Raw genomic sequence first — 14,158 nt, 5'->3', positions numbered from 1 at the left:
GATGGTAGAGCATTGGGTAGAGAAGGGAAGGAGAAACATGAGCATTTTTGCAGAAAAGGAGACTGAATGCCATGGACATTTATGAAATACCTCTTGTGTACTTGGCACCAACTTTGGTGGTACTATAATTTCATCAATGTGGCTCTTTCTCCAAGGGATCCAGATTGCAACCCATCTGTGCCCTCCCGTTCTTTGGATCTTCTGCACAATCTCTCATCTTTTCTCAGCAATGGGGTCTACTTGATGTTCTGGGGGCCTTGCCCTAGATTTTGGACTTGGGATGGATGTTAATTGAACTGAAGGACTGAGCCTGTTAGTGCTTATTCTTCCACAACCAGCCCACCATCTTTACTGGTTCACACAGTCTTTCTGAGCATGTTTTTTTTTTTTTTTTTAATAATAGCTTTTTATTTTTCAAAATATATACAAAGATAGTTTTCAACATTCACCCTTGAAAAACATTATGTTCCAAATTTTTCTCCCTCCCTCCCACTCTCTCCCATAGCCATCAAGTAATCTAATTTAGGTTAAACATGTGTGATTCTTCTAAACATATTTTCTCATTTGTCATGTTACACAAGAAAAATCAGCTCAAAAGGGAAAAATGAAAAAGAAAATAACAAGCAAGCAAACAACAACAACAAAAACAAAAAAAAGTGAAAATAGTATATTGTGATCCACATTTATTTCCCAGAATCCTCTCTCTACCACAAAACTATTGGAATCAGCTCATTATTGAGTCCATCACAGTTGACCATCACAATCTTGTTGTTGCCATGTACCATGTTCTTTTGGTTCTACTCACTTCTCTTAGCATCAGATGTTCATGTAAGTCTCCAGGCTTTTCTGAAACTGAGCATTTTCTTTGCCTCCATCACGTCTTTTGCTCAGTTGGTGGCTCAGGTGGATTAACATTGACCTTGAGGTCAGGAAGGCCTGAGTTCAAATCCAGCTTCAGACATTTCTTAGATATGTGACCCTGGGCAAGTCACTTAACCTGATTGCCTGACAAAATGGATTCCCTGGAGAAGAAAATGGCAAACCACTTAAGTGTCTTTGCCAAGAAAACGCCAAATGGGTCTTGAAGAATTACACTTGACTGAAATCATTGAACAACCACAAAATGAATGGCCACCTAGTCAAGCCCATGGTCTTCTATCATCCTTGAAGCACCAACTTCAGCATCTTTCCTGTCCCATGACTGCAAGTGGGACAGTACCAGTAGAAGACTGTGATTGTTAAAGAACTGGCCCTTCATTCTGCTTCTGTTCTATTTGCCTACAATCATTTTAAAAGCACCTACTTTATATCAGCACCAGGCACAGAAAGTAGAAAAATAAAACCATCCCTGTCCACAAGGAGCTTGCGATTTAGGTGAGGGAGACAACATCCACCTATGTGGACATATTTAAAATAGATGCATGATAATTTGGGGGTGTGGGGGAATGAGGAAGCATGACTAGGTGGAGGGATCAGGTAAGGTTCTGTGTTGAAAGAAGTAATTATTCTGAGTCAGGAACACAAGAGGTGGAGGGGAGGAGAGATGGCATTCTAGGTATGAGGAACAGCTAAGGCAAAAGCAGGAGAAGGGAGATGAGTGTTGTGTGTAAAGAACAATGAGTGGGTCCTTGTAGCCGGATCATAGGTGTGTGGGTGTGTAGAGGAGGGGCAAAGGAACAACGGCAAAGTAGGAATGGCCAGGTTGTGATCGCTTCAAAAGCCAAAGAGAATCCTTTATGTTTGGTACTGAAGGTGAAGGGGAGCTCCTATATGGCAGGTTGCATGATCAGTCCATGTTTTAGCAAAATCACTTTGACAGCTTTGTGGAGGATGGTTGGCGTAGAGAGAGACTTGAGGCATTGAGAAGTACTTCAGGTGTGAGTTGAGAGAAGAGGAAAGATACCAGAAATTTTGTGACAGTAGAAATGTCAAGATTTGACATTTGGTCTTAGAAAAAGGAAGACCTGAGTTCAAATCCTGCCTCAGATGCTTACTGTCTGTATGATACTGGGAAAACCTCAATTTCCTCATCTATAAAATTAGGATAATAATAGTACCCATCCTAGAGGATTGCTTGAAGGATTAAATGAAATAATAAATATAAAGTGTTTTGCCAATTATGAATCATTAACTGTTTCCTCTCCTTTTGTGCTGTGTCCTCCTATTAATGAACTGAAAGAGAGGAAGGGTAGAAGTACCAGGGTAGTAAAGGAAGCTGGTGGATTCTGCAAGAGGAAGAGAGAAGTTTGGAAGAAGGGAGGGTTGGGAAGCAAAAGTGGTGAGAGCAGTTTTGGACAGAGTGAATTCTGAGATGCCTCTGGGATATCCATTTTGAAATGTCCAATAGGCAGTTGGTGGAGTGAGATGGGAGCTTGGAAAATAGCCTAGGGTTGAAGATACAGATCTGGGGTTTATTACCCTAAAGATAAACCCATATGAACCAATGAGGTCACATTGCTTATGAAAGGCAAGCACGTCTCTTGTTTTCCCAGAGCTGAGAAAGAGAAGATCATACAGAACAAGGGCTTTCAGCAAAATGGAGGAAAAAAAGGTGGGGAACTTGGCTGGGTGTAAAAGGCCCACCTGGCCTTGTAGTACAGGGCTCGAAGAGATGTGGGGGAAGACAGATGTTCAAGGTGTAGAAAAGGAGACATGAAGAAATCCACAGGCTCGGCCTCTGTGACTTTAGCAAAATAGGAGGCAAGGTCATCTTGAGATGAACCTAAGGAGTGAAGATGTGGCCGAAACCAGGTAACCTTGGTGAAGGCGGGAGGCCTGTTTGCAGTGTACCCAAATGAAGCTCAAGTATTTCTGCTAGGGAGCCCAGAGGAGCAGCTGAAGGTCAGGATGTAAGGGTTGGGGGTGAGTGAAGATCACAGGTTTGAGACTAAAGGGAGAGAAGGGAGCTGGGATATGGCTCATGGATGGGGAAATGGGAGATACTCCTGGTTCTCGAGCTCTTCATCCCATTATAAATACTCTGAATTATCAGTTCTTAGGGCTGGAAGGGGCTGGAAAAGGTCATCTCATCAATCTCTGAAACACCCTTTTTCTTTCTTTCTTTTTTTTTTTTTAATTTTTATTTAATAATTACTTTATATTGACAGAATCCATGCCAGGATTATTATTATTATTTTTTTTTTACAATATTATCCTTTGCACTTGTTTCTTTTCCAATTTTTTTCCCCTCCCTCCCTCCATCCCCTCCCCTAGATGGCAAGCAGTCCTTTATATGCTGGATATGTTGCAGTATATCCTAGATACAATATATGTTTGCAGAACCAAACAGTTCTCTTGTTGCATAGGGAGAATTGGATTCAGAAGGTAGAAATAACCCGGGAAGAAAAACAAAAATGCAGATAGTTCACATTAGTTTCCCAGTGTTCTTTCTTTGGGTGTAGCTGCTTTTGTCCGTCATTTATCAATTGAAACTCAGGTCTCTTTGTCAAAGAAATCCACTTCCATCAAAATATGTCCTCATACAATATCGTTGTCGAAGTGTATAATGATCTCCTGGTTCTGCTCATTTCACTTAGCATCAGTTCATGTAAGTCTCGCCAGTCCTCTCTGTATTCATCCTGCTGGTCATTTCTTACAGAACAATAATATTCCATAACGTTCATATACCACAGTTTACCCAGCCATTCTCCAGTTGATGGGCATCCATTCATTTTCCAGTGAAACACCCTTTTTCTAGCAGGGATTCATTAAAACCGAGCATCTATTTGGTTTTCCAAAACCATCCAGAGGAAAAAAAATGCAAAGTGAAGCTTGAGGAATAGGAAAGTAGCGTCTTGGGGGAATTCTGAAGGCTGGAATACGTGACTGAAGCAGCTGAGAAAGATAGAGTACACAGAATGAGAAAGGCATCGGCATCCCTCTAGAGAGGGAGAGATGGGAGCTGGGCAGTCACTCTCCGGGGCGGAAGGGGGAGGAACCAGAGTCTCGAGACTGCTGGAAAGGAAAGGACATGGAGAGAGTGGGGTAATGAGCTCTATCAGATAGAAAGACCTCTAAAATCCATTCTGGTGCTTAAGAGCTATTGGCAGAGAAAAGGAGATTCATCAGTCTGATTTTTCAGGAAGGGAACGAGGAGAATGTTCAGGTTAAATTATCTTAATTTCAGTTAGTTTAAAGCTCATTTTACAAAAGAGTAGACTGAGGTTCATTTAAGTAATTTCAAAATGAAATGTTAACTTTTTTCAATTATCAAGAATTTGATTTTTTTTCTTTCTTATCTCCCTCATTTTTCCTAAGAAAAAAGAAAACAAGGAAGAAAGGAAAAAGAAAGGATAGAAGAAGGAAGGAGGGAGGGAAGGAAAGAAAGAACAAAGAAAGGAAAAAGGAAAGGAAGGAAGGAAGGAAGGAAGGGGGAAAAACCCTTATAGTCAAGAAATAGAGTCCATGCCCCAAACTGTCTCATTCTGCATACTAGATTCTCATGTTTCTATCAGGAAATGGGTACATTCTGCATCATCTGTCCTGTGGCCCATTGAAAAACCAGCCAACATTTGGCTTTTCTCCCAGCTTCTCAGCTATTCCTAGTCCCCTCCCCTAATTCCAGACTCTCATCCTCATATTCTGGGAATGAGAAGCTAGGTTTTAGGATTTGTCCTAGACTGCCTTGGTATAAGTACCAAATGCTTCCTCTTTCCCTTCTCTGTTATATTTTCTTTTTGCTCAGTGCTGGGCTTCTAGCTATTTCAGAACCTCCGGGTGTTTTGGGAATTGGATATCCCCCATGGGAAATAAGACTGAAAGGGGATCAATCTATGTGGGAAAGAAGGAAGCCATAGTGACTCTGTTTACATGATAAGCCAGCTGGACCTTCCTTATTGAAGAAGTGCCTCCAATGTGCCTATAGAAATGATATCAGAGGAGAAGTTCCCTGTCCTGAAGGGGTTCCTAAATCAGCTGGCTGCTTCCTTTCTTTCTTAGAAGCAGTGTTAGGGGCAGCTAGGTGGTGCAGTGAATAGAGCACCAGCCCTGAAGTCAGGAGGACCTGAGTTCAAATCTGGTCTCAGACAAGTCACTTAACCCCAACTGTCTCAGCAAAAATAAATAAATAAATAATAGAAGTAGTGTTAGGTAATAGGCTTCCACGTCTTGAAGTAGAAGGGACTCCTGACGATCTACTAAAATATTAGACACTCCAGAGGGATACAAAGAAAGGACCATTTATGATCCATACATGGTTCAGGAGCTAATGAGTCTGTCTGGAGAGAGAACTAACAACCTTCATTCTAACTTTGGGCGAGCGATCCCCTCTCTACTGTTTCTCAGTTTCCTCTTCTATAAAATACAGGAGGAGTTGGGATTAAAAAACCAACAATCTCCCCACTCCCCTCCCTCTTTCCACAGAATTTCCCTCCATTTCTGCATCCTTTCCCATTCCTTCTGCGTCTCATTTCCAAGGCTCTGACTCTCCTCCTGGGCTCTGGAGTCCATCTCCTCCCATCTCTTTGACCCATCTTTGCTCTCCTCCCTCTCTTGCATTTTTCATCTCTCTCTCTCTCTCTCTCTCTCTCTGTCCTGGATCATTCCTCTTGTAGATCAAGTCTCTTGAGAAAAAAATTTCTTGAGAAAAAAGGGTCTTTTTTTAAAAACACCTCCAACGCCCCTGAGAGTCACCCCGCCCTGTTCCACTGCTTCTTTTCCTGCCAAATTTCTTGGAAAAAGTCTGCACTTGCCACGGCTACTCTCTTATCTCGTGCTCACGCTTCTCTTCCTTTCATCTGACTGTCATTGTCATAGCAGTGAGCCAGGCCTGCGTTGTCAGATCTGGCACCTCCTCTCCCTTCCCATCTCCTCAATCTCCCTGCAGCATATGACCAGGTCGGCCTTCCCTTCCTTGAAACCTTCTCCACCACTTCCACTCCCTAGATAAATGAGATGCGGTGCTGGCAGTTAGCTACAACTGTGATGATCTGGGCAAGCTCCTGAACCTCCCTGTAACTCAGTTTCTCCTCAGTAAAATGAGGGGAAGGGGTTTCCTTCTCTGTAAAATGAGGCAGTCGTTGGTCTAGATATCGCTAAGGTCCCTTCTAACTCTAAATCTAATGGTCTCTTTAGACCTCAGTTTCCTTTTCTGTAAAATAAATGGTTTGATTGGAGTAGATGGTCTCTGAGGTCCCTCTTGAACCTTAAATCCCACGATTTTGAGATTCTATAAACTGGCAGAATCCTTTAAGGACCCAACCCAGTAAGCATATATTAAACACTGATTGTATATAAAGTATACACCAGGAAAACAAAACAAGATGAAAAAAATCCCTGCCTTCAAAGAACTTATTTTCCTGGCTTAAAAATTACTTCCTTCATAAAACCTTCTAGAAAGCAGTCTTCTTATTAAAAAAAAAAAGTTTTTCTCTCTTTTGTTCCTTCTTCCTTTGTTTATATCCTTTTGTGTATGGATCTCACCTACCTTTCCAGACTGTAAGTTACTTGAGGCCAGACCTCTGGAAATCCCAAAGTGTGCCCAGTATAGTGCCTTGCTGGGATAGATATAAGGGGATGGTGAGATTAAGCCGTAGATACTGGTGAGATTTCCCATCAATTGCCAAGGCCCTGAATGTTAATGGGAAGAACCAAGGAGGAAGACTGGAAAATGAAGTAGAGCCTTCAGCCTGGATTGCAGGTCCTTCAGCACCAAGGATAGGGGAGAAGAGAAGGCATGGCCCCTGGAAATCTGCTCATGGCCACAAATCTGCTCTCATATCCTCCTTTTCATGGGCCCGGCAAACAATGCCTCTTAGCATGGGCCCATTCCTCTTGTCGCATCATCACAACCTAGATATGGACTTCTACTGGTTAGCCCCCCTGCTAGCTCCTATACTTTGAGAAGCTCACCATGGCTTCCTTTCCTACTGGGTTAGCTACCTCATCTGAGGAAACGCTTAGGATAAGAGTGTGACTCTACCTGTGTGACTCTGAAGAATACACACACACACACACACACACACACACACACACACACACACGAGATCTCTGTCTGACCACAGGCCAGATCATAGTCATTTGGGAGAGGATATTCTGGAATAAAAATCTTTGTGGAAGTGGGATCAGAGGGACTCCGTCAGAGATGAGTAGGATCAGGAAGTCATCCTGATCTGTAGTCTGATTTCCCATTTAGATATTGAGTATTTATAAAAATACACAAAAAAGGTCCCACATAAGTGGGAAGCCAAGGACTGAATGAGCAGTCGTGAGAGCTCAGGTGAGCTCACTAGAGGTTTGAGTCCCCTCCATTTAAACTTTTCCTTTTCTCTTTCCCTAGATCGACAAGTACCTTTATTCCATGCGGCTCTCAGATGAAAACCTTAATGAAATCACAAAACGATTTAAAAAAGCTATGAAAAATGGCCTCTCCAGAAATTATAATATAACTGCTTCAGTGAAGATGCTGCCAACATTTGTCAGATCCATTCCTGATGGCTCAGGTAAGATGGTGGTGTATTATGGAAGAGTGAGTCGGGGAGCAGAAGGAATTAAAAAATAGCACTTCATCATGTTTGCCCTTCAGAAGCACCCTAGGAGGTGGCCATTATTATTATTACTGTTGTTATTATTCTCATTTTGTAGATGGGAAAACCAAGGCCCTGAAAGGTTAATCTTGGAAGGGTCCAAGATAGGATTAAAATCATACCGACTTCTCTTAGGCCTAGTGTTCTAGCACGTGGCCTCCACTAAGGAAAGGTGAAGAAGGCACAGTATTGGGGCCATAACTGGGAATTCTTGACCTCTGCCCCAGGCAGATCACTCAGAGGGATTTAAGAAGACTAGGCTGGGCTAGATTGATTGGAAGAAGGGAGTATGTATCTCCTGGCAAAGAGAAGACTTAGGGGGCTGTTCTCTGGGCTTCGTGTCAGAGGGAATGAGTCCTGGCTATGTCTGGGATCTAGACAGATGTGGGGCAAAAATCAGTTAAGCAAGGTGGAGGTTGATAACGATTGCAGTGGACAGTCCCATTTCAGACAGTCGTGTGTAGGGGAAAGAGCAGTCCTTATGAGAGGGAGGCTAGAGTGATCCCAGCCCCTGGGGATGATGGGTTTTGACATAAGTCAGGGGACAACTAGGAGGTCTGTCCTGGTCACTCTCTTTTGAATATGCTTCAGTCTATAATGTCTTCCTAATATATGGGCTCCAGAATGGAACAAAGGACTCCAGATCTGACTGAGGTAGAGGTCAACAATTCTTTTTCTTTTTTTTTTAACTAAGACAATTGGGATTAAGGGACTTGGCCAGGGTCACACAGCTAGGCAGTGTTAAGTGTCTGAGGCCAGAGTTGAACTCAGGTCCTCCTGATTTCACAGCTGGTGCTCTATCCATTGTGCCACCTAGCTGCCCTAAAGTAGAGAATTCGTAGTTATGACTCTGATACTGTGTCTTCTAGCGTTCCACAATCCAAAGGAGGCAGTCTACTTGCAGGAAGAAAGTATGCCCCACCAGATATTGGTGCCCTGGAACAAAGCCCCAATGGCCTTGCCTTAGTTACAGCTTTGAATCACTATGGTTCATTTCCTCCAACTGAAAGTTCACTCAGGAGCTTTTTTGAGATTAATTCTTTCAGTTTTATAGAATCTCTGCTTTGTTAAAACCTGAAATAGGTGAGTAAATGTGAAATACTTTTTATTATTTAGTACACTCGACACTTTTCTCTAAGCAATCCTAAGGGAAACAGCATACATTTTCTAGGTGAGAAGATAGAGGCTTAGAGAGGGAAAATGACTCTATTCAAAGCTGCATGGATCATAATTGGGACCCCAAGCTTGGCTTCCTGATCCCTAGTCCAGGCTGCCTGGCCCTCTCCCAATCATCTCCATTTGGCCTTAGACACTTAAGGTGACTTCTCCAGGGTCATACATCTAGTAAGTACATACCTACTTACATCCTCTGCCTTTTAACCTCATGATTTTTTCATCTGCCTCATTATTTTCAAAATAATCATAATCTGCCGTCTGCCTGAAGAAGTCTTGCCTCACTTGAGACCCTTTTCACAGGAAGGAGGTTTAAAATTGTCTTTCCCCATCAATTGAAACATCAAAAACTACAAACATTTCAAAATACAAAGGAGGGGCATAGAGCACATTGTGTAGGAAACAGTTTACTTCTTTTGTTTTTTCAGCTGTGTCTATTGAATATTTCACACAGTAGTAGCAAGATTGTCCTGTCCCTGCACCCTCGTGGGCTTCTCTGCATCTGGGAATTCTAAGGGGTTTTATTGATGTTCATTCTTTACTTCTTTGTTATTACTCGTCTGCCACCCATGGCCAGGTCTGAGAAGGCGAGTCTATCAGGGTAGGGGGCAGACCTGGAGAGCGTTCTGGAATCGTTGCATTGATCACAGGCTCTTCTGCAATATTGTAAAATAATGCAGACACAATTCTTCTATCTGCCCGCTTCCTCCCACCATAGTTCATGTGGGTCTTCCCAGGGGGGGATCCACTCAGCAAGTGGAGATAAGATGAAGTCAGGGGGAAAAGGATGGGTCAAAAGATCATAGACCTGAACCAGAGAACTTTGGAGTCCGACCCTCTGGCTCCTGGACCAGAGCTATGGAGTCCGACCCTCTGGCTCCTGGACCAGAGAGCTATGGAGTCCGACCCTCTGGCTTTACAGAGAATGAAACAGGTCCTTTAGGAGGTCTTGACTGATGATGTGAGAGGCAGGATTTAGATCCACTTCCTTGGCTCCTCAGGGCTTCACCCAGTCCCTTTCCCACCCATGCTTTGAGAGGTGACCTCCTTGAGGGGCCAGTTAGGAGTTTTCTTAGCCAGGAAGGCTGGAGCTTGGCTAAGGGTGGGAACAGGAAAGCTTTTGTGGCCGGCTGTCCCGTGACCTGAGCCATCTGGGAGTCTGCCCTGTAATGAGGAGACTGCTTGTTCCCGGCCCCATGTGGGCAGCCCGAGGCCATGCTTCATGAGCTGCAGAGATGGCTAGACAGATCCTGAGCAGCGCCTGCCAGCTTTGGTGGATGCTCCCATCTGCCTGGTCCCCCCTCTCTCCCCGGGGCCTTAGGCTTTGAAAGGGGAAGATGCTCAGGAAATGGATGTCAGGGGTGTGGGCAGCTGCCGCCGCCTCAGGGCTAAAGCACCAGATGGATCAGAGCAGGGATGCTCTGGGACTTCCTCTTCCGCCCACAGCCTGCTTTTAGACTGAGAGCTGAAGGAGCTTGTCCATCAGAGCAGGAGGGGGGTGGTTCAGCCTCTCTGTTTACTCTCCTGCCTGAGTCAGTGGGCAGTGTCTATGTCAAGGGCATGGGGCGGCGGGCAGTGTCTGTGTCAAGGGCACAAGTTGGCATTCCTGTGGCAGCTTCAATATCGAGCTCCAACCCATCTGGGGCAGTCCAGCAACCAGTTATTACAGTGGGAGCAGCTTGGAACTGGGGAGTCCTGGGATCTGGATTCAAATTCCAGCTCCACCATTGGCTCCTTGTGAGGCAAATCACTCAGTCTCCTCATCTGTCCAATGAGAACTGGAGCTGCTTTGTCAGTCCCTTGTGGGATCAATGACCCTAGGAAATCCTGCATGTTACAGGCACTGGGGTAGCTGGGCTAGCTGTCAAGCTCTCCTTCTGTGGGAGACATTGTGGAGACGATGATGACTATGCTTGAGGATTGGAGGCGGGGATACGTCAGGAGGGGATGACATATGAATTAAGCCTTGAGGAAAGCCAGGATTCTAAGAGATTTAATACGAAAGTCCCAGAGATCCGGATGTACAGCCTGGATAGAACAAGAAACCTTTTAAAAAATAAAATTAAAAAGCTGTTTTATTTGAAGGAGCCCGGAATCTTTATCCCCCCAGAACCAGCCCATTCTGGAGGTTAGGAGCTTAGCCTAGAGGGAGGAGAGCTGACGTGGGTATGGTCGGCCCCAACAAAAGTCACCTGATCTCCATCCACTGAGGGCAGAGAAGGAAAGATGATCCCTGCGGAAGGTCGCTTTCCCCCCACCCATCCAGGAAATCAGAGCCTTTTCAGCTGTGACCCCAGCAGGTGCAGCTTGGGCGGGGGCTTGAGCTGAGCACCTGCCTTTACTCTCCAGACCCAGCTGCTCCCCCTCTCCCGCCTCCCCTCTCCTCCCATAGCATGCTGGACTCACTTCCTAAGCAGAAGGCGCCTGGTCCCTAGAGGCAAGCACCTGGAGCTTGGAGGGAGAAGGGCAGGGTCACCGTCCAGCTTTGGAAACAGTCACCTGAGGCTGGTCCGTGACACAGCCGGGAGGAGGAGAAAGACAAGTTTTTATTGATATTTTCCATTTCTTACATCACTGTGTCAGGGCGTCCCTCTCTTCCCAGAAAACCATCCCAAAGGACAACCTGTATTTTTTGAGAGGGAAAAAAAAGTCACCACAACTGATTGATATATTAAAAGGTCCCAACATGAGGCTGCCTCCCTGCGGACCTCCCCCCTCTCTCCCTCCAAAGGGTGGGAGGTCGGCCTTCTCTTGTCTCTGAAACATCTTTTACAAGCAGTCACATGGATGCTGTGGCTTGTACCCCCTCTTCTCCCTCCTGGAGTGGACCTGGTCCTATTGCAATGAGACTTCGAAACCCCTCAAATCCCCATTTACTGACACTTTTCTAGCTCAATGTGTGTATTCTCAGCTTCCAGGATGGGGCCCCAGAACAGCAAGTCAGATGGTTTTGTTCTACTTCTAAAATATTAATCACAGCTCCAAGTAGAGTAATTAGTCACCAATGGAATTGGTGGTAATCCCGAAGCACCCGAGTAACAATTGAAACGAAACGTGGAGAAATTCCCTTCTCAGATACAGGGCCAGGGAAGTAACTACAAAGGCTTTTGAATGACAAAAACAGTAACAATAACAATAATGATAATGATAATAATAATAATAATGGATGATAGAGCACCTTTTCCAATTTTTTTTATTATAGCTTTTTATTTCCAAAACATGCATGGGTAGTTTTTCAGCATTGACCCTGGCAAAACCTTCTGTTCCAACTTTTCCCTTCCTTCCCCCTACCCTCTTCTCTAGATGGCAGACAGTCCAATACATGTTAAATATATTAAAATATATGTTAAATACAATATATGTGTATATATATTTATATAGTTATCTTACTGTAGAGCACCTTTTTAAAGGTTTACAAAGTTCTTTACATATATTATCTCATTTGATTCTTATAACAGCTCTGTGAAGTACTGAAGGTATTAGTATCTTCATTTTACAAATCTGGAAACTGAGGCTTGGAGATAAGGTGACTTGCCTGGGGTCACATAGCTGGTCTCTGTGGAAGTCAGGAATAAGTCCAAGTCTTTCTTGATTCATACTATACTAAATGCTGTAAGAATTTTCCTCTTATGTGTTCTCTTATGACTTATTATCCATGGAGAAAGCTTTCCAATTCCAAGTATATTTCCCAGATTACTGCGATGGCTTCCCAATTAAATGTCACCCTGTCCTAACTTTTCCCCTACTCCAATCATCATACATCTCTGGCCAAGCCATGTTCCTTAAGTTTGGATTTGACCATGTGACTCCCCTCTTCAACCTACTCCAGCTGACCTGTCCAGGGAACAGTGCCCAAGGCAATGCTCTAAGACTGAGTTGTAGGAAAGGTGCCAGTCTGCATTGTTCGAGGGAGGTTCAGTCTCCCTGTCCCTTTCCTCACCACTGGAAGCCTTATAATGGAGACCAAATGGCCATTTGGGGAGAAGGTGACCCAGGTACAGGCAGGGATAATTGATGTCCAAAGTCCCTTCCAACTGAGATTCTGGGAGTTTGAGGTGACATCATGAGCTCTGGATGGAAATGTTCAGGGGACAAGTGGAAATAATAACTGACGTCTTTAGGACACTTTAAGGTACTTTAATCATCTTATGTGAACCCTGCGACAGCCCTCAAGATAGATGCTACAGACTCTCTTATTCCTATCTTAGAGATGAAAAAACTGAGAAGCCAAGATGTTACTTTCCCATAAACACACAAATAATACAAGCTCAGAAATTGAATTCCAACCTCCTCATGACTTGAAATCTAGAATCCTAACTATTGGACTATGTTGCCTTCCAAAGTGGTGCTGTGTTTTAAAGAAAGGATCCAGAAGGGGATATATAAAGGATTCATTGAAAAACCTAAGAATTATATGAAAAGGCATAAAGGGGTAGTGATCAGGGCCAGTGAAGGAAATGCTTCCCCGATAAATAAAACTATTCCTCTTTGGAGTATCCAGTACAGTGGTTGTATAGGGCCTTGACATCTTAGAAACTGGTTGTCTAGTGGTCAGCAGTGACTGCTTCACTTGCAGCAGACGGGGATTCCTTCTGGATGAAAGCCACATCCCTTTCTTTAAGACATAATTAGGAGGCAAGCTGTGGTGAGTTCCTGCCTGTCAGTATGAGGAGCTGAATTTCTAAGCAGAGCACAGGTAGACATTTCAGAAAGGTGACATTTGTTTGCACCATATTCTAGGGCTGATTCCACTTGAAAAAGACATCTGTCCCAATGTTTGTTTTCCATTATGTGCTGCCTGCAGTGGCTGTCATTAAAAAGTGGAGAGTTGCTAGTGGCCCTTCAGATAGTTCATTTAATAATGCTCTTGTGGAAGCTGCTCTGGCTTCAGCGCTAATGAGAAGGACTGGAAAAATACCCAGCAGTGGGTGAATTTGCAAGGAGGTTTTTGGACAATAGGATCCATTGGAAGGGAATAGCCTAACTCATATTTTCTGATGTCAGACAGCCTCTGCCTCCCAGGCCCAGGTTTCTAAGCTATTGTGTGGAAATATGTTTATATGATTGCGCATATATAACCAATACCATGCTTTCTATTTTAGGGAAGGAGAAAAAAAATTTTTTTAATGAACATTAAAAATTGTCTTTACATGTAATTAGAAAAAATAAAGCCAATAAGTATCAGAAGTGTATTTCTGAGGTAGAAAGAAAATATTAGATAGATTGCAAAATGGCAGTTGTGTTAAAGGAAATTGTTGGAAAATTCAAAGGATGCATCTAATCTTTTTTTGTTTATTCAGTCAAATCAAAAACATATCTACTATATACAAAGGAGTATTCCTGGAGGTGGGGCTATAGTGATGATTAACAAGGAACTGCCATTATGCTTTGGGAGGGAACACTATAATACCTACAGAGATAAGTAACTGTAGCCTTATTTGGGGAGGAATGGAGTGCAGACG

At 43.7% G+C, this 14,158-nt stretch overlaps 1 protein-coding gene across 2 annotated transcripts in view; it reads left to right on the top strand.

Annotated features, from left to right (window-relative positions):
* The window catches only part of HK1 (hexokinase 1), a 99,173-nt gene that overhangs the window by 33,806 nt on the left and 51,209 nt on the right, over positions 1 to 14,158 (top strand). For both annotated transcript variants that reach the window (XM_051982552.1, XM_051982551.1), the window contains exon 2: positions 7,277 to 7,439. In XM_051982552.1, coding sequence (XP_051838512.1) covers positions 7,298 to 7,439 — 142 coding nt within the window. In that variant the 5' untranslated portion in view covers positions 7,277 to 7,297. The remainder of the gene's footprint in view (positions 1 to 7,276; positions 7,440 to 14,158) is intronic.

Source organism: Antechinus flavipes, chromosome 2, assembly GCF_016432865.1.
Source record: "Antechinus flavipes isolate AdamAnt ecotype Samford, QLD, Australia chromosome 2, AdamAnt_v2, whole genome shotgun sequence".
NCBI lineage: Eukaryota > Metazoa > Chordata > Mammalia > Dasyuromorphia > Dasyuridae > Antechinus > Antechinus flavipes.
This window is presented reverse-complemented; position numbering and strand designations above follow the sequence as displayed.